The sequence below is a fragment of the Cannabis sativa genome, chromosome 6 (genome assembly GCF_029168945.1).
Source record: "Cannabis sativa cultivar Pink pepper isolate KNU-18-1 chromosome 6, ASM2916894v1, whole genome shotgun sequence".
Classification (NCBI taxonomy): domain Eukaryota; kingdom Viridiplantae; phylum Streptophyta; class Magnoliopsida; order Rosales; family Cannabaceae; genus Cannabis; species Cannabis sativa.
In genome coordinates, this window is record NC_083606.1 from 563,972 (window position 1) to 584,532 (window position 20,561).

The 20,561-nt window shown below is 33.1% G+C and overlaps 3 protein-coding genes across 3 annotated transcripts; 2 read left to right on the plus strand and 1 right to left on the minus strand.

Annotated features, from left to right (window-relative positions):
• The first annotated feature begins 98 nt into the window (after positions 1–98).
• Positions 99–2,340, plus strand: LOC115725196 (transcription factor MYB80). The gene is made up of 3 exons (XM_061116742.1): positions 99–1,157; positions 1,244–1,373; positions 1,461–2,340. The coding sequence occupies exons 1-3, from the start codon at positions 1,025–1,027 to the stop codon at positions 2,179–2,181; spliced, it is 984 nt and encodes a 327-aa protein (XP_060972725.1). The 5' UTR covers positions 99–1,024; the 3' UTR covers positions 2,182–2,340.
• On the minus strand, positions 2,271–12,315 carry LOC115725193 (proteasome activator subunit 4). Its single transcript, XM_030654628.2, has 35 exons — positions 12,025–12,315; positions 10,821–10,923; positions 10,599–10,711; positions 10,374–10,496; positions 10,165–10,266; positions 9,909–10,074; positions 9,710–9,826; positions 9,560–9,627; positions 9,365–9,466; positions 9,084–9,285; positions 8,706–8,939; positions 8,497–8,624; positions 8,292–8,409; positions 7,976–8,194; positions 7,732–7,887; positions 7,554–7,630; positions 7,248–7,456; positions 6,954–7,170; positions 6,784–6,863; positions 6,583–6,700; positions 6,327–6,497; positions 6,017–6,185; positions 5,889–5,932; positions 5,764–5,806; positions 5,546–5,691; positions 5,359–5,453; positions 4,371–5,272; positions 3,992–4,273; positions 3,810–3,905; positions 3,414–3,592; positions 3,199–3,280; positions 2,968–3,092; positions 2,781–2,873; positions 2,530–2,683; positions 2,271–2,445 (listed from the first exon to the last, which is right to left on the minus strand). Exons 1-35 carry the CDS (start codon positions 12,186–12,188, stop codon positions 2,404–2,406), a joined length of 5,439 nt encoding a protein of 1,812 aa, XP_030510488.2. The 5' UTR covers positions 12,189–12,315; the 3' UTR covers positions 2,271–2,403.
• A 6,260-nt stretch (positions 12,316–18,575) lies between these two features.
• LOC115724458 (uncharacterized) lies at positions 18,576–19,383 on the plus strand. The gene has a single exon (XM_061116743.1). It carries the CDS (start codon positions 18,672–18,674, stop codon positions 19,332–19,334), a length of 663 nt encoding a protein of 220 aa, XP_060972726.1. The 5' UTR covers positions 18,576–18,671; the 3' UTR covers positions 19,335–19,383.
• Positions 19,384–20,561: the final 1,178 nt, after the last annotated feature.

The window sequence follows — 20,561 nt, forward strand, 5'->3', positions numbered from 1 at the left end:
AAACAACCTTAAACATTTGCAACTCAAACAAAGGAGAGCTAAACTAAACTCATCACACTACTTAATATGCCCGAGCAGCATTACTAGTTTCTCGATTGGCTATCATCGAAATAATCAATCAAAATATGCCACGTGACTTGAGATGTTCAACATTTTTGGGGTGATTAAGGTTGTTTTTGTGTGAGAAAAAGAGGAAAGTCACCCAACAATGGAAATGACATGTATGCCATATATGAGAACTAAACTCATCACTTGTCACCACCCAAGCAGCTCGATTGACTATCATCGAAACAAGCCAATTAAAAGGCGCCACATGAGCCTGCTCGGGATGTTAAGCATTTTTGGGGTGATTAAGGTTGTTTTTGTGTGAGAAAAAGAGGAAAGTCACCCAACAATGGAAATGCCATATATGCCAATACATGAGAACTAAACTATCACTTGTCCCCGGGCAAGCAGCTCGATTGGCTATTGAAGCAACAAATCAAAAGATGCCACGTGAGCTTGCTCGGGGATGTTTAGCATTTTCGGGGTGATTAAGGTTGTTTTTGTGTGAGAAAAAAGAGGAAAGCCACCCAACCATGGAAATGCCATATATGATAGGTCAAAAAGAAGAGAGAAAGAGAGTTGACCAAGCATCTTGTGGGTGAGCTACCAGCTTATCTATCACACGCTCTATAGCGTTGAATTCTTTAATAAAATCATGCACCTTTGATGCTTTCACTTTGTAATTTTAACCCTTTTTTCTTTTTAATTTTCTCATGCAGTCTTTATACAAACAAAGTATTGCTACACTCACTACTCCTTTTATAAATATTGGTTTCTACAAATCCTTTTTATCTCATCACACCATTATTCAAGAGAAAAAAGAAACTAAAACTACCTCAAAACAACACTTAGTTTTTCTTTTTTTTGGTTTTTTTTTTATTGTTTTAAAGCTTTAAGATACAAACTTAAAAACCCTTTTTCGATTTTGTTTTATCTCTTCTGTTCTGTTCTACTTATTCGTCATTTTAGTTTAGAAAAGATGGGTAGGATTCCTTGTTGTGAGAAGGAGAATGTGAAGAGGGGACAATGGACTCCTGAAGAAGATAACAAGCTATCTTCTTACATTGCTCAACATGGTACTCGCAATTGGCGTCTCATACCTAAGAATGCCGGTTTGTGCTCGTTTTTTTCCTCCCTAGTTCTTGTTTTTGCTTCTTAATTTCTTATACATACTAATCTTTGTGTTCTTTTAATAAAGGTCTACAAAGATGTGGGAAGAGTTGCAGGCTGCGGTGGACCAACTACCTCCGACCGGATCTAAAGCACGGTCAGTTCTCCGATGCAGAAGAGCAAACCATTGTCAAGCTTCACTCCATTGTTGGCAACAGGTACAATCAACTTGCAATTGGATGACCATATCATATCATACAATTTCACCTCATAGCTTAACTCATCCCAAATTGACCATATTACAGATGGTCAATAATTGCAGCCCAACTGCCCGGGCGAACAGACAATGATGTGAAAAATCATTGGAACACAAAGCTGAAAAAGAAGCTTTCTGGTATGGGAATAGATCCAGTCACTCACAAACCATTTTCCCATCTCATGGCAGAGATAGCCACAACATTGGAACCCCCACAAGTGGCTCATCTTGCAGAAGCAGCGCTCGGTTGCTTCAAAGATGAAATGCTCCACCTCCTTACTAAGAGGAGAATCGATTTTCAACTGCAACAATCAAATGCTTCGATAGGGAATGCAACAACCACCTACATGAATAGTAAGCAAGAAGAGCATCAAGACGACGAAGCCATTGAAAAGATCAAATTTGGTCTCTCAAGATCCATCCAAGAACCCGATATGTTGCCCCCGAACAAGCTTTGGGACTCAGCAACAACTGGACCAACTTTCTCGAGTTTTTCAGGCAATTGTAGTAGTGCGTTCCCTTACTCTGGGTTTCAGTACGAACCATCTTCTTTTAGCAATGAAAGAGATGGATCGCCATGGAACCAGAGTATCTGTACGGGAAGCACGTGCATGGTTGGAGATAGGCAAAGCCGCTTACCTGACAAACTCGAAGAAAATGGAGACGACTCGAGGACAGGGAAAGAAATAAGAAATGATGCCATTTTATTTAACACAGACAGTGTCTTATGGGATTTACCTTCTGATGACTTAATGCATCCAATAGTTTAGTTTTTAACAAACAAATAAAGAAAAAGGGAGAGAAATCCTTTTCCTAGGAAAATAAATTTCTAATGGTAGCAAATAATAATGATGGAAAGTGTAAATAAAGCTCATTTTTATAAACTCTGATCATAAGAATAATTCCAATACATTATTTCTTTCTATCAATCTCAATCAATGTTTTATAATAAACTTTCTATTCTCTCACTACAAACAAATACAATGTAAAAATCAAGCGAAATACGACGACGATGAAGATGTATCGGCGAGAACCTGCAACAAACCATATAAAAAAAGATTAAGAAAAACTTTGAACAAACTAATTACAGTTAGATGTTGAATTAAAAGAAAACTAACCTCGAGTTGCTCTTCGGTAAAAGAATCCTTTTGAATATTCCATGTGTCTGCATGGGTGCGGCGGAATTCTGCAACGGCTTTTGTAACTGTAGATTTAATAGGCGAGGCCTCTCCAACAAAACGAGCAAGTAATGTAACATGCTCGGGCAACCAACTGCGAAAACAACAAAAACATCGCTTATATGGTTAGAGAAGAAGAGAGATAAACATCTGAAAACACTATGCTTTGTATTACTTTAAACAATACAAACCTGGGCATGTCGTAAGGAGCAGACAACACAGAAGCTGCTAATGCAAGTACAGCACCGTGTATGGAAGCTACCGATGAACTTGAACTCGAGTTTCTGCATTCAGAAATCACCAGTCTTTTTATGTACACAATACTATTATATATTTTAATCATACAAGCATTCTAAACATATGATCAGCATATAATACCGTTGTTTCCTTTTCCGTTGAAGAGCACTTGCTCCCTTATAAGCTCTATCGCGAAAGTCTTTAGCTAAATCTTCATCCCCGCCCTTCATGAGACCTGCTAGAACCGCTGCAGCATGCTCTCTTACCTGAAGCAGAGCAAAAACATTAGATCAAGAACATCCTATGAACAAACCGAAATTTACAGCAAAGTAGAAAGATTATTATCAAAATATAAGAGAGCAAGGAACTTGCCTCGACTTGGTTGTCTACAAGTAACTTCTCAACAGTTTGCCAGATTTGTTGCTTCTCTATGCTCGAAAGAATGAAGGTGTGCCTATATTGAGTTCATTAAAAGGGATGAGTCAAGATAAGGCAATAGTATTAAAACTGTAAAATTTGCATTTCCACACTCAAATCATCACATCTTAAATAGAATGGCAATGTAGGATTCCTTCCGAGTACGATACCTGTACATAAAAGTTCTCAGAAACGTCAATGTTGCAGATCTCGTTCTCCAGTTGGAATCATTGGCCGAAGAAAGAATCACACTTAGAGCTTCCTGGAGTTGGGGTTCCCAGAAAACCCTCCACTTTAACAATTCGAAAGCTGCCTTCGCTAAGGTTGATAAATCTTTATTTGATGTCTCCTGCAAAAAGCAACCAATACCTCTCAGATATGAAGAATTGATACCGAGGCAAGTGAGAAAGATACTTGAACCAGCTTCGAGGGTCGAGGATGTTTTGTTTGTTAGCCTTATCACATAGTCATTTCAAGGCTAATGTGCTTCAAACAAAAGCAGAAGCTCATACCAAACTGAAAAATCACTTAAGTTATAAACAGAATCAAATTTGAGCTGTACGCACCTGCAATGATATTACAGGATAAAGTAGACCGACGATTACATCCAGCAAATACGATGATCTCCCAGACTTCAGAGATGAGATGATGAAATGGAAAAGCTTCACAAAACAGAAAAGTACATTGTTCAGTAGATGTTCGAAAAAGCTAAAAATATTCCATTAAAGGACTTTAGAAGATTCAGTACCGTTTCCATCCATTTGACATCATCTTGTGAATCACCATTAAGATGCCCATTTTGAATTGTATTCTTCTTGGTCTCCGAATTGTCTGATTGATTGCTCTGCTGAATGTTTACTACCACCTCAGATGCTCGTCTTTTGAGAAACTGAATCCAACTTCTCTGTTGAAGTTGGCTGTCAAGATCTGTATTCTCGTCCCCGTCTTGTGAATGATTGTGACAAACTGATGCATAAAGCTGAATATTTGAGCACAACACAGAAAGAGTAACACCTATAGCTTCCCTTACCTGTTTCACACAAAACATATATCAAAACATAATTAATAAATACAATCTATCAACCAATATATATATAAATAATAGAACATAATCGAAACTCGCTTACTTGGGCAGATGAATGGCACATATTAGCAAGCAACTCTTCCAGAAGTTTAAAGTGGAGCCGAATTTCAGCTGTTGACATCTTTTGTGGGGATATTTCGATAAGTGCAGCTGAAATAAAAGCATAGCGCTTGGCAACAACAGTAGTAGTTACCGTCGAAGGTAAAGGTGTAGCTAAACAATCGAGTATTTGCTGTCTCAGAAGAGGAATTCTAGTTCCATATTTTCCTTTACCAGTAACTGCGTAGCGTATACAAGCTGCCCACTCAGGTATTGATTCAACCGACTGTGATAGAACGATATTCTGCAATTGGACCACCATCCAACTGTCCCAAGCTTCAACAAGGCCATTAACATCGGAATGCAACACACCAGCAAATGCTTCCGCAGCAACACATTGCTTAGACCTCTCCTTTGCAAGCGCAAACTCTTCCAATGAGCTTTTAAGTGCCGATAAAACAGGCATGCCACATTCTTGTACTAACCGCTTGAAAATCCGTGCAAAGTTCGAGTAAAAATTATCAGTACCTAACAAAGATATCCAACTAGGAGTACGTGGCCACGATGAAGAAAAGTCAAAATAAAAACGGGTGATTGATTTATCAGCTAGGCTCTGAAAAGAGGAGTTTCCGTAACTTCCCCTTGAAGATGAAATATCGGTATCGGTAGTGATGTGAACATGAGAAAGACTATTCAAAGTCTCATTAAAAAATCCATCTTCCATAAAAATTTGAGTTAATTCACCCTCTAGAGATGATTTTTTAGTTTCTTGCAAATTCCCGGAATAAATACTCTGTTCTTCAGATGAAAGTTTATAAGGTGACTCTTTTAACAGAGTATTCAAAGCCGAAATGGCAAGTATTCTTGTTTGTGGAAGTTGACTTTTTAAATTTTTTAAGAAATGACCTGAAAAGGGATGAATGTCAATATCCATTGTAATGAGAATAAAAAGATAAGAGGGAAATTAGGAGGTAGACAATATCGAAACCAACCCGCAGTTTCACTCAGAATTTTCGAAGAGGAACTCGGGTCATTTCTAGATCCCATTGCCAACAGGAGTAGGACTCTGTTAGCCATCAGATTGTACCTACAAAAAATAAAAAATAAATATACATTTATAACCAAGTAAATGTTTAAGTATATATGAGAAAAAGTATCCAAGAAAATCAAGATATCTACCTCCAATGCAAACCAGTAGAATCGAAACTCATCGAAACAATCTGAGAAACCAAATCCCCAAAGTCTTGCCCCTCTAATTGATCGTTCGGTGCACTGAAAATGTTTTTCGATACTCCAGAAAAGTGGATGTTGTACTTGACGAAAAGCTGCAGAAACTCGTTATATTAGATTCATTTCATTCAGAATTTCAGAATCAGAATCAACCTGAATTATCATACCTCATTTATTGCTTTCTGGGATTTCAGTGACTCGTGATGAGAGCTTCAAGCAGATAAAAAGAAAGAAAAGTCAGATATCGTATGCACCCAAAACTACCGTTCAAATGTCATTAACAAACGATTACCTCGAGAGAATTCCAAGAATAAACGATGAGAATGCCTTCGGGTCCTGAAATTACAAAATAAGGTCAGAAATTTTTTCATTTCTTAGATATTATTTTATGTATAGCATGCAGTTTTTTTCGATCCTTACCGTTGTCACATGCTTGAGAACTGTTTGTGTCGCAAGGACTGCACAAGAACCTAGCACGGCATATTCTAATGAGCTGGAGTTTCGCAAGTTCTCAGTGAGAGTGAGAACACATTTTGAAATCATAGTAGGCCATCTCTTTATCATCTTCAAAAGCGATTTTCCAGCAAGCCTGAGTGTACCATGGCATTCAATCAAATTCGGTACTCAAAAATTCCAAAACCAGAACAATTAATAATAAGCAAAGGCAATGGCTATATTCAGGTTGCTATTTTTCCACTTCTGAAAGGCTAAAGAAGATTTGAAAACTTACGCCCGAACAGTTTCATAGCTGTGCAACGAAAGATTAAGAAGATCATCCATCAAAAGATTCACATGGTCCGATGGATAGAAATTTCCAGTAGTACGATATAAATGGTACGATGACTGTGAGGATCTCCATGTATTGTGCATGTAAGCCTTGTCAATAAGTGCCCACCTCGGCCTGGATTTTACAGCATAATTTAGTATCAATGCTAAGATAATAGGACTGGAGTTCCCGAAATCAAAAGGAAACTTCATATCATTACCTTCTTTTTCCCTTAGAATGGGATGACACAATAAAATTAATCGGAGGTTCGATTATAGCAGCAGATTCTAACTTCCAAGCTTGCCTGTGATTTGCCCATTCATCGTATTCCAAACTTCCTATAAGAGAGAAATATTAAAATGGATACACGTGAGTGAGGCAAATGTAAAAAATACGAAACCATATAGATCACAGCCGTTACCATAGTTTGCCAAAGCATCCATGATACGAATAACGAGAATCAAAAGAATGCTGTCATCTGATTTTTCCTCAACTAAGTATCTGCTCAAAGCACAAAGAGCAACAAGCTTCAGTATCTCATATCTACTAAATAATAGAAAATCCACCATGAGATCTTTAACAAAATATTACTTGCAAGCTGTGTGTATAATGTCAGCAGCCTTTTCACGAAGAGCAATACTTCCAACAGTCGAACCAGTTGCTCCAGCTAATAAAAACGAGATATGCTCCTGATCTACGACCATCTTATTTCTTGAAGATGGGATGAAATCTGGTAAACAAGACAAAACACCTTGCAAGGACGAATCTATACGCAAAAGAGTCACTTTTAAGTGCTCTTTCTCATCTCCTGGTTTCAAAAAAGTGAGTCAACTGTTGTGAAAAACACGTTATGATCATCGAAAAGCTGTATGAGAGAGAAATTACCTGTATCGGAATGAGTTTTAGTTTGACAAATTTTGAGCAGATCATCCAAAGCTGAACTAAAATGAAGGTCTAAAAGCTCATTTGCGAAATGAACTTCTTCAACACTTGGAACGTGCCATTTGGGTTCCGCCAAATTTTTATCATCCAAAATATCTTTTGTGCTGATCCATTCCTCTAATCCAGCAGCATTTGGATGTCGTAAAACACACCTAGGACAATAGATATTTGATCAATATCTTAAATTTTTTACTTTAATCCTTATTGTTCAACAAATCCATTGTATGCCAAATAAAAAAAAAAACATACTTGTACTGATCGATGGGATAATAAAGAATCAGACTTCCAAGAAGGGATCGCAGAAGGTGATCACCAGCTCCATTGACCTATAAATTGGTCAGACAATTAAACCACTTAGTGCTCAATCTACAAGAGAAGACTTGTTATTACACGGGAACATCGGTTGTGAAGAGTAAGGAGTAAAAACCTTCCAAGATGGGCACTCAAAAGCAGAAATGATGGCCTCTTTGAGTTGATCTTTATAGCGTAGAAGTGCAGGGCCTCCATAACTGATAGCAACTGATAATACCTTCAGCTGATAATCAATCGCCGTTTCAAGAGCCGGAGATATTGAGGGTTTGGCCTGGAAAGCGACAAATATAACCATTATAACAGGAATTTCGGTGCTTATAACTGTATTAGTCAGTAATATTATCTCCACAAGAGTGTACCTTGGTTGAAACAGACGAATCAGGAGTCCCTCTACCTCCAAATCCAGTCGATGGTATTCCTTTTAAAGAGGATATAACAGACAATAAAGTTGGCTCAACAAGTTGAGTTACTGCATCTTCTGGGTTCGTGTGAACACAAGCACAGCAAAGCAATCCAACCTCTGCAATTGCCCCGGGAAGAATATTGGTTCTCACAAACTTGGAAACTTTCTTTAACGCCTATTATAATACAAGGAAAAGTTTACAATAATGTCTTTTTGATACGTTAGACCACGGAAAAAAATGAAAGCGAACAGGCGGGAACAAGAAGTGAAACCTGATTAAACAAGGGTTGCGAAAGTCTTCCAAACAAAATCTCGAGCATGCAGAAGTAGTATGGACCATCCTCGACCAGAAAAGTTCCGGATGTTGATGATGAATGTAAACCTTCATTTCTGCATTACAATCAACAGTTAATTCGTAACAAAGCGAAACTTAACTCCAACGAAACTAACAAAGAACAGAACCAAAACATGACTTACACAACACTGCTTGGTTCCAAGTGTAAGAGCAACGAAAATAGTCGGCATAGGAATTCATCGAGCCATTCAGAAAATCGAATCATTGTCATGACTGGAAGCTCATCTATGTCATCGCTCAACAAAGCCAGCTGAGAAATTCGAGGGGATAAGTTAAGTATAACATGAATAGATGGACAGAGAGCTTATGAAGAGAAGTTTGTGTTACTTACATTAGAAAATATGGAACCAATTAATTGCATGGTTGCCAAGGTTTTTGGAGGATCATTGGCATCCATACCAAGCAATGCATTGGACAATGAAAGCATCATAAGTTCAATGAATTCATCACCACCATCAGTATCAACAGGTTTTACTGCAGAAGCTGATAGGGACGTCAGAAATAGTGAACGCCCGACAAAAGCTACTGACATCACAGCAATTTTTAATTGATGGGTGGCAGTCATCTGACTAGACATAAAAAGTTGGTAAAAGAGTAGTTATTCCAGTGAAACAAGTTCCATTTATAAGAGTTAATGCACTCTCTCGAAAACTGATGTGGAATATCAAGGTGAAAAATTCTAAAAGTTGATATTTTGTTATTGACTAACCGTTTCCAAGGCCATATGGAACCGAGATGCAACAAAAGGAAGAACCAATGTAGGTTCTACATACGACAAAATCGAAGTGGCTGCAGCAACTGTTTCAGAAAGATGTTCGTTTTTGCTATATTGACCACGATCAATTAACTTCAGTAGCACATTGACAAAAGAAGTCCTTTCCGATTTTCCTAGACTATCCGCACAAGCGTTCCTATTAGAAAAACATTTAGAAGGAAGCTTAAAATATGCTCAAGTGTATAGATAACAGATCTAGCAGATTGTATCCTTACAGTTGTTCATGTTGTAGGCGTTTCTGGAATGATAAAACCAAATGCATCAAAAAGCGCTCTAATGAGTATGTCCATCGTCCACCATTTGATGGATGGTAATATCTACAGCAATTAACATCATAATTTGATTAAAAAAAACTCATTTTTAGGAAGGAAAAAAAGTATATATTAATAACAACATGTAAGTATACAAACTGTTCTAAGAGGTTGACCAATTTCTCGAAGTGTTCCTGTGTTGATCCACCAGGTTTCAACAAATAAACCTGCACTTGCATTAAGAACACATTATAATATACCGAGAATCTTCTAGTGGCCAGAAAATCATCTGCATTGTAGGAATCTTACAATTGACTTTGCAATGGCCTTTGCTGGGGTCATTGTTTTATTGGAGAACAAAAACCTTGTGTTCCGGGGAACATCCACCGAGAAAGGGTATGACCCACTTCCATTTGCCACTGGGACCTAAAACGAAAAATGATGTTGAGAAGATTTGAAGGATAGAAATTGCATAAACTACAAGCAAAATTTAGGTGTGAATTATTACCTCGAACATGTTTAAGTATCTATTGAAAAGAATGGGTAAGAAAGACTCCCAATCGATAAATTTGTAATTCTTTATGACGCGAGCTATAATGGCTGCCCACTGACTATTCCAAAATTGACAATTCGGTATAGATTCCCACATATCGATACACTCTTTAACTATATCCCTGCAATGCAAATTTGAAAATTAATATTTTCCTTAACACTTCAGGCTAAAGTTTTGAAGAGGAAGAGTTCGAATGGTATATGCTCCTTACTCTGAAAAGAAGTCTTGGTTGTCCTCGTTTGTAGGAAGAAAGAGTCTCACAAACCCGGATCCCTCAAATGATGAATTATGCCATGGATTCTCCAATAAAGACCTGCATATTTGTTTTTATAAGATACATTGTCAAAAATGTGAGTAGCAAATCACTAAACATCATGAATTCATTGGTGATTGACAATTTTTGAGCCTTGAAGCAATTACCTAAACTCAGACCATATCTCAGATGCAGCACCCAGTGGGAAGAACCTCCGACAAGACCGAACAAGGGATGTAATCATCTCAAAATGTCGTTGTCTCAGTCTCCAACCTTCTGGACCGGTATTCCTGCACCATTTACATACAATATAGTATATTATATATTATATGCATATTAACTAATTTTACATGACTGAAGAAAAAAAAAGAAGATAGAAACATTAAACTTACCTGGTGAAATGTGTGTGTATCAGAGTATCATAAAGTGGGCGCCACTGAACTCGGAAGGACAATTTCTTCCGATATTTGTTCAGTATTCTAATCAGAAGATTTCCCCATCTAACCTATTAAAACAAACCAAATCAACATTTAGTTAGAGATTAAAAAAGAAAAGGAGAATAGCAACAAATAAGTGGAGTGAGAATATTTTTCAGAAATACAATGGTAGCATACCTGAACGTAAAGCTTGTTTTCTGATTTGTGAAACAATTCTAACCCAACATTCACAACAGCAGTCACATCTTCCAAAGATAACTCACTTTTAGCCTTTATGAAACTGCAAATTAAATGTTAAAATAAGTTAGACAATAAACCACTCTAGATAACATCTACCATTGCTTTGAATATGCCAAGTAGAGAGTATGCTACCAATTACAAGTAGTAAAAATCATATCCTATTATAATAAAATCGGTAGTTGAACAAGGCGAAGTCTTCCACCATGAGGAGGAAGAAGAGCAACCACCTGAATCTTCAATATTCAATAATCACATTTTACTAAGTTAAGTTTTTAACTTAAGTTGCAGGTTGCACTACCATTGGTTCTTAACAAAGATTAACTAAGTTAGAGAAACCGCTCTAACAACCCGAAAGTTTCCATTTTTAACAAAGAACACCCATCTAGATACCAATTACAAAGTACTAAAAAGCATCCAATCTTACAACCCCAATTCCAGTCATTGGAGAAGGATAAACAGCAAGCCCCTGAATCTTCAACATTCAATAACTAAACTTACTATAAAGACCAAAAAAGATAAACACTTTCACAAAGATTAATTAAGAGATGCTTTTTTGTTTTTCAGATCTTTCTTAGATGATATTACTAGTTAGTTATCTAATTTTCCAGACATCTCTGATTCATGTTCGTTGTATACATGAATTTGCAGTTCGTACACTCAGAGTAGATAACGAACTAATTTAGATGGATGTTTTCTCATCTTTTTCCGATGATGATGTATTAAACTCAAATTATTTTCAATGAATGTTCATTATCCAAAAAAATACATAACATCTTCACAACTATTTTAACAACCCCAAGTCATTGAACAAACATTAACAAAGTTAAAGAGAAACCACTCTAACAATCTCAAAATTCTCATTTTTAACAAACAACATTGGCCCTGAATCTTCAACAACATTCAATAACTAAACTTACTATAAATACCAACAAAAAAAAGATAAAGATAAAGACTTTAACTAAATATAATCCTTAAAACCAACGGTAATGCAATTCAAGAACTAAAATTCAATTCCCAATTGTACAAATTAATCCAAAAATTCAATCAAAGCACAAAAAACCAAAGTCATTAAGAGTCAACCACAGTGAAAAACAAAACAAAACAAAAAGAAAGGAAATTGAACAATAAAAAACAAACTCACAGTTCGATTACGGAAACCCATCGGAGAGTGGAGTAAACAGAATCGGGATCGTTGTCGAGTCGGTAAGAAGCATTTAAGGAGGTTAGAACACGAGAGAAAGAGTCTTTCTCTCGTTTAGTAGCTTCGGCCACTGGCGGTGGAAGCCATGCATTGTAGAGATGCATAGTGATATCAAAATTGGATTTTTTTTTTCTTGGCTACTTGAATTTTCTCAGTGATTTTCCCTTTTTCTTTTCAGACAAGAAAATGAGAGAAAATGAAGATCAAATGAAGTCGTTTCTCTTCTTTTATTACAAAATTATTATATATATTGGGGAAATTCAGATTTGGGGATTTTTTTTTTATTTTTATTTATTTCATCATCAAACAAACAAAATTCAAATGAATAATATTTATTTATTTATTTATAATTTTATACCCAAAAGATTGTCAATACTCAAATGGAATTGTATAAATTTTCGGAAGCAATTTTGTTTGTTCGCATTAAAATTTTAGTAGTTTATGGTTTAACAAAGCATGTTTTTCAGTTAAACAAGATAGATATCCTCTTTCGAGGGTGCTATGTTGATTGCGAATTTCTATATCGTAAATTAACTTTTTCTTTAAAACATTGTTATTAAGCATCAGTAGCGTTTAGTACCTTTTATAGGTAGTGTTTTACCAGGGCCGGCCAGAGGGTGGGGCAGCCGGGGCCTCGGCCCCAGGCCCCACAATTTTGGAGGCCCCGAAAAAATTAAAATTAATATATATACATATAAAAACATATAATATATAAATATTTAACTCAATAAATTACATGAAAAGCATCCAGCACAGATGGTAAGTAGAGCTTGAGTTAGCCTTGAGGTTAAGGTTCAATCCCTACGCTAGTCATCTTAAATACTTTTGTTGAAAATACACCTTTTATACTTTTAGTTATTTGTGAAAAGTTTTACTTAGCATTTCAAAAATAAATAAATAATAATATTTAACTTAAATATTTGTATTACACTATATAAAAAATATATTAAAGTACTTTTAATTTTAAAATATTCACGTACATTTTTAATGCAAAAAATTATTTATTACATAGAGATAAAAGAATTAAAATTGATATTGTGTCCAAATTTATAATTTTTATTAAAAGAAAAGGCCTTGTTTCAAATTTCGCCCTAGGCCTCTCATCACCTTGAGACGGCCCTGTGTTTTACGATTGATTAGAGATTTTTTTTAAAAGTATTTTCTTAACTTATAGGAGACTCGAAACTTAATTATACTAATAGTGGTATGACACCGAGAAGAGTGTTAGATACCACTAATTTGATACCTTTTAACAATTTTTTTTAATGTTGAAATTGAGAAATTGTGGTCAAATTTAACTTTGTCACCAAGAAAAAAAATGAAAGGTTTAACTTAACAATCAAGTCTTGATTTTGTGATAAGAGTTATAAAATTTGGATAAATTATATGTGAAATTAAAATTAATTATATATGTTGGGGAAATTTGGGAAATTTTTTTATTTTTTATATTTTATTATTTATTTTAATTTTCATTTACTTCATCATCAAATAAACAAAATTCAAATGAATAATATTTATTTATTTATAATTTTATACAAAAAGATTGTCAATAGTCAAATTTAACTTTGCTACCAAGAAAAAAATGGAAGTGTAATACATCATGTTTAAAAAACATGTTTGGTATCATGTCTTTTAAATAATGCTTATATGAAACATTGTATTTTAATATATTTAATTAAATATTTAAACTTGGATTTGAAATTCATATAATTATTAAAGAAAGTTTAGTCAATAAATATGAATAATTTTTAAACATAATTATTATTAAAAACACAAAATACTAAATATATTATTTAGATAAAATTCAAAATACTAGTACACACCTAAAAGTATTTATTGTTAAATTTAAATTACCTATTTTGTTTTACTTATTAAAATATATGTTTTTAATCACATAGGCAAGTTTAATATTCTCAAAACAAGCATGTAATTTGTGACGTTCTTTTTTAAAAAAAATGAAAATTTGTGAGTGTAAAATATATATATAAAGAATAAAAAGAAAAAGATATTTGAGAAGAAAAGTAGTACAAGTGTAATTATTATTGTTGTTTAAAAAGTAGGAAATTTGTATAGTTCATTGGATTACACGTGGCACGCATAGAAGCCATATATAAATGCATGAAAAATGGTACTAGAAGTGAATGACTAGACTAGTGTGATATCTACTATTAATCTAGTACACATACTTTATTTTAATAGAATTGCTCAAATTTATTCTTTAATATTTTTCTCGGTGTTATTCTTTTATTAGTGTAATTAAGTATAGAGTCACATATAATTTAAGAAAATAGTTCTTAAAAAATATCGATAACTAATCGTAGAACAATACTTATAAAAAGTATTGGGCACCACTACCTTCTGTTAATGCGTAATAATACTACTTTTATTTTAATTCATTTATTTCTTAATTAATATTATTATTATATATTTATTGAGAATACATTAAAGTAAAAAGAAGGGAGCTAATAAAAAATGAAAAAGTGTTTTTGTTAGTGAAGAATGAATGAATGAATATTGTTAATTATAATATTATTTTAATTAATAATTCATTCTATAATTATTATTATTTTTTTTATTAATGGTGAATAATTTTATTCAATAACTTTTAACCATTACAATGTCCATTAACGAAGTACGAGCATTAAGCTCATTGAAGGTACAATCTAACATAAAACAAGACCCTTTGGCAACACAATGAGCGGCCTTATTTACAGATCGCTTAACAAAATAAAGAAAAATATGATTTAGAGAAAAGAGCAACAAACGACAATCTTGAATTAAAAGACCAAACGGAAATGACATAGGAATCGTACTATTGACCGCCTGAATCACTAGTAAAGAATCTGATTCAATCACCACCTCCGAAAACCCTTTCCTCTTTATCCAACTATGCGCTTCTTTGACCCCAAACACCTCAGCCAGCTTCGGTGGAACATGATCGCTTCGGCTGCCAGCAAAAGCTTCTATCAAACTGCCAACATGGTCACAGATCACACAACCAAAAACATACCTACTCTCACTTTCAAAGATAGATCCATCGACATTAATCTTGATCGTATTCCCTATTAGTTTTCGCCACTGCTCACAGGCGTTATTGTCATTCACCAACAACAACGCTTCTCCTTTTTACTTTTGAGCCGCTTTCCATTGATCACTGAAATCAATAGCAGCAAGACCTTTTGACACTATGGAGAGGCTTCAGCAAGAGCTCGCGAAGCCACAATCCACTAAAACATGTAAAGTTATTATTTATTATTGAGAATTCCTCAAATATTGGGCTTTTTCAGTTTTAACCAAAAAAAGTAACAATATTACAAAAATACTTTCAGCTAGCCAAATAAACAAATATACAGCCCAAATAAAAAAAATTACACAAATACCATTTACACACACCTTCAACTTAGGATACATGCTTCCTGGGTAACCATCGTGCAACCATCGTGCAACTACGCAGCAACCCAACGCAACCGAAATGAAAATTCAATGAGAAAGAGAACCACCATTAATTCCGGCGACTTCACCTGAGAAGACTACCAGAATCAATCAATTGCTTCGAATTCATAAAAAAGGCGTAGAAAAACTACTACGAAACTAAAATTCAACTGGAAATCTAATTTAATTTGCATAAAACTAATATCCTGACTTAAATTTTTAGATCCATGAAAGGCAGATCTCAAAAAGTTGAACTGGAGTTCCCAAACAAACCAACTCAAGTATAATCTAAAAAAAATTACATCAATACTATAGTAAAATGTTTATCTAGGTGTATTTTTGTTGTTTTCTAAATTTCTAATGGTGAATTTATTCATATTAAATCATTAAGAGACATGTAGATAGAGTTACGTACGTGGAAACACTGTTTCGATTTTTAATGTTTCACAACAGTTGCATTACAGTTGCCTAACACATTTTGCTAACAGCTATTTCGTCTGATTGAAACCTTCGTCTGATGCAACCTTCAGCCAAGCACCCAGCAATTACCCCAGAAATTTTCGTCTGATTGAAACCTTCCTCTGATGCAATCTTCGCCCAACCACCTAGCAACCACCCTGCAACCATCGTCTGATTCGTCTGATGCAACCACCGTGCAACCACGCAGCAACCACCCTGCAACCATCGTCTGATTGTGTAAGTGATGATAGTGTAAGTGGTATTTTAGTAATTAAAATTACATAAAATGTATAAATGTTGTCTTATGGAGGTATTTTTGTAAATAAAATGTCAATTTATATTTTCTATTTAATAATTCCTTAAATATTATATTAGAATAGGGGGTAGAGCTTTTTTTTTTGGAAATAAATATATATTTTCTTAAAAAATAAATTAAAATAGGAATAAAGTCATAAGCTAATAAAAAGTGAAAAATCTTTTGTTAATGAAGAATGAATGATGTGTTGTTCTTTTCATAAGACTTTTTATAATGCAATGTAAAATGTGAGAAGAATAATTCTTAGAATAGAATCATAGTGCTCTATTTTCGGCTATGTCTTCCATTTACATTAATATATATTCTTTTTACATATACTTTATTTTATTTTATAAATTACAATTAATTTTAACCGTAAAAAATGAACCACCTATTTTCATTTCTTCTTTTTTTTTTTAATAAAACTTATCTTTTTTCTTTTTTACTTTCTTACTTTTTTTCATGAAAACACCTTGATGTGGACTCAATTTTTCAATTTTTAAAAAGGAAAATAAATGATTTTTTTATGTAAGTGACAATTAGTTAAAATATTTTTATAATTTAGCACAAAATACTATATACATCTAAGAATAATTATAAATATATATGAGTGACAATTACTTTTCTTTTTTTTTTTTTTGTATGATTTACTATAATAGGTTACCAATGAGTCAAAATTTTATTTTTAGACTTAAATTAATTATATACTTAAAATAAATTAATTTTAATTAAAATATTTAATTAAACCTTTTCAGGAATTAATATTTATAATTTTTTAATTTTGAAAAATAAATAAAATCAAGTTAATATTACATCTTAAGTAATTTATTTATTAATTACAATCGTCTAATAATGATTTAACAGCTAAAAATAAATATAACCACCGTACAAATATATTTAATATAATTATTGAAAATTTTATATTATTTAATAGTTTGAAATAAGGGGTAGTATTGCATTTTCAGGTTCCTTTGTTTGACATAATTTTGATGTGAGATTTTGAGTTTTGCACTATTCTAACTTGCTATTAGAAAAATGACAAATAGATTCAATTATTGAAAACTATAATTTCCTTTGAAATATCTCTCATATTCATTATTTTGATTTTGATTTCGGTAATCAATATAGCAAATTTAATTATGTTAATGAATTCAATATCTAATTTTATTTAGTTATAAAAGAAAGTATTTTTTTTTCAATAGAGTGATTTGAAATATAATAAGACAAACGTCACCGGAAAGAAAATTTCAACTAACAAACTAAATGTTTAGCCAAAAGTATACAAAGTCAGAATATGAATCGTTACAAAACAAAGTGATTTACATAAGACTAAACTTACCTAAAAATTTAGACAAAACAACTTAAATTATGCAAAAGAATGATACCCGATCTAAATGAACAATTTAAACAAATCTACAAAATAAATAGATAAGTAGAAGATTGATTAGCATACAAAAAAATAAAATATTACAAAATTTTATATTATAATATTGTCCAATAATTTATGATTAAAAATTTATTAGAGTAAAATAATGTCATCCTTATTATTGTAAGAGCTAGAGCTCCCCATCTATTCTTATAAAGGGAGATAGAGTGCCCAACATGCACTACACAAAAGATGAGAGACATGTGAAAATAATTTTGGTCTTACCTTTCACTAAATGGCATGTGAACTCAATCATTGAATGCAAAGATGGGGTCTTCTAAAAGTAAGAGTTGACACTTCATTCTAAATGACTCTAAACTTGATAAGTCATTTTCTTAAGACTCATTGATGATTTCTAAGGTGGTGTAGGTATTGATCTTATTCGAGTTATAATCTATTGTTGTAGGGTATGTATATCGCTACTAGTGACAGATCTAAGATTTAATTTTATTGGTGAACTTAATTGTACATATAACATAATCCAAAACAAGTGACAAAAATACTGTGTAAATTTTACACTGTGTATTGTGTTAAGTTTTTACTATTGTTTCACAGTTGTTTTTAGTTGTTCCACTTTTGTTATTTTACGAATGTTTTATAAAAAGATTATTTTTGTAAAAATTCCATGTAACAGTAAAATTATAAATTTTTACCTAAAATTCAGTATTTTTGTAAAAACTCTCTTTTTAGAAGACCCAATAGGCCCATTAAGCCCAATAAGCCCATTTCTAGTTACCGTTGAAACAAAATAAATAAATAAACAAATTATAATAATAAAAGAGAAAAATCAGACCGTTTGGAAAGAAAGTAACCGTTACCTTTTTTTTCTCAACCAAAAAAAAAAAAACCGTTCTTTAAAAACCATCTCTTTCCCCTCTTCTCCTCAATATCTCTCTCTCTCTCTCTCTCTCTCTCTCTCTCTCTCTCTCTCCTTTCTCACTCCAAAAGTCCCATTTCTTCATTTTCAATCCATCAATGGCGGAAACCCCACATACCCACATTGTAGAAATCCCAACAATAGATTCAGAACACCACAAAAAACCATCTTTATCATCCCTAAAAAACCATCCTTTAATGGAAATCTCCAACAGTCCAGGCCACCTCTTACTCCTCAAACTTTACCAAAGACAAGAACATCTCTACAATCATAGAATAACCCGAAAAGAAACCCGATTTGATTCCATCAAAGAAGAAATATTTCAACTCTGTTGCTCATTCTTCTTATTCCACACATTTTTCTTAACCCTTCTGTTCACTTCATCACTAAACTCACAAAAACCCATTTCAGTGTGCAAGAAATGGTGGATTCCTAGCCTTGTTTCGGTTTCGGTATCGATTGTGTTTGTTTTTCTTGTTCATACCAAACTTTATAAGTTATGGAAAGTGTGGAATCAGTTGTTGAGAGAAAGGAATGATAATAGAGGTGTGAATAGGTGTATTCAAGAATTGAGAATGAAAGGTTCAAGCTTTGATCTTTGTAAAGAGCCATTGTTGAGTGGGAAGAGAATGAAGAGCTCTAGTGTTGAGATTAAATGGAAACCAGTTACTTGGTGTTGTCATTATTTTGTTACTATTTTGCTTGTTTGTTTTGCAGGTTTTGTTTTTCCTGCTTCTAAACTCATTTTATGTTACTTTTGAGCTTCTTTGTTTGGCTATTTATGTAACTTAATTCAGATTTGGCTTGGCTTCTTCTCTTCTCTTCATGTAAGTATATATATATGTATGTTCATTATTATCATGTTATTATAAGTTGGAATAAGAGTTGAGGAAATGCTCATTTTTAATTGCAATATTTTGTAGTATGCTAAAATGGTTCCTTATAAGTTGGAATAAGAGTTAAGGAGATTCTCATTTTTTTTATTGGTATATTTAATAGATTTTGATTAAAAGAGAACTATGCTAAATTGGTTATTTTGCATGATTATGCTAATTCTCATCATAATCTTAGGATCACTAGTTACTTACAATTTGATTGTACTAACATAGTCTCTAAATTGGTTCATTTCATGATTTTGTTCTTATACTCAAAATACGAATCTCTGAATTTGAATAGAATAGAATTTTTTACACACTAAAAATTTTGATTATACTAAAAATCTAAGTTTGAAGTGTTTTATTTGTTTTGTGTTTGGGCAGGCACTACCACCACCATGTCTCTTCCTTGTTTGAATGAATTCTTCTTCTTCTTCAAGAGCAAGAGGGGATGAAGCATTTTGGTCCGATGATTAAGAAAAAAAAAGCTCTAATTTTGAAGAAACAAGTGAAGATTTTAGGAAGTGAGCAACACACCAAAAAAAGCTCTAATTTTGAAGAAACAAGTGAAGATTTTAGGAAGTGAGCAACACACCACTTGTGTGCTTCTTAATTGAGCAGCCAAGCCAAGCCTTTTCACCTTTGTTATTACTATTCTTCTGAATATTGTATAATTATTATTATTATTATTTATTATTTATTAATTATGAGAAAAGCTAATGGTATAATTATTCTTACCCTTCACACAACTTTGTATGTTTTACAACTAAGAAAAAAATATAGAACCATGGACATATATTGTTAATAACGACCATGACAAACTATTCTTAGTGTGTGTTTTCCTCCTTGTAATCTTATTTTTTGAGTTGATTTTGACAACTATTGAATTTTTATTAGTGTGATTATGAGATTAATTCTAAAATTTTATTTTTTGAGTTGATTTTGACAACTATTGAATTTTTATTAGTGTGATTATGAGATTAATTCTAATAATATTAGTGTGATTATGAGGGGATGTGGTACTTTTATCCAATTCAAAAGAAAATAGTCAAACAAGCTCTACAAGTTTAATTAAATCTAGATGTAAATTTTAAAATTGTAATTTTTATTCCA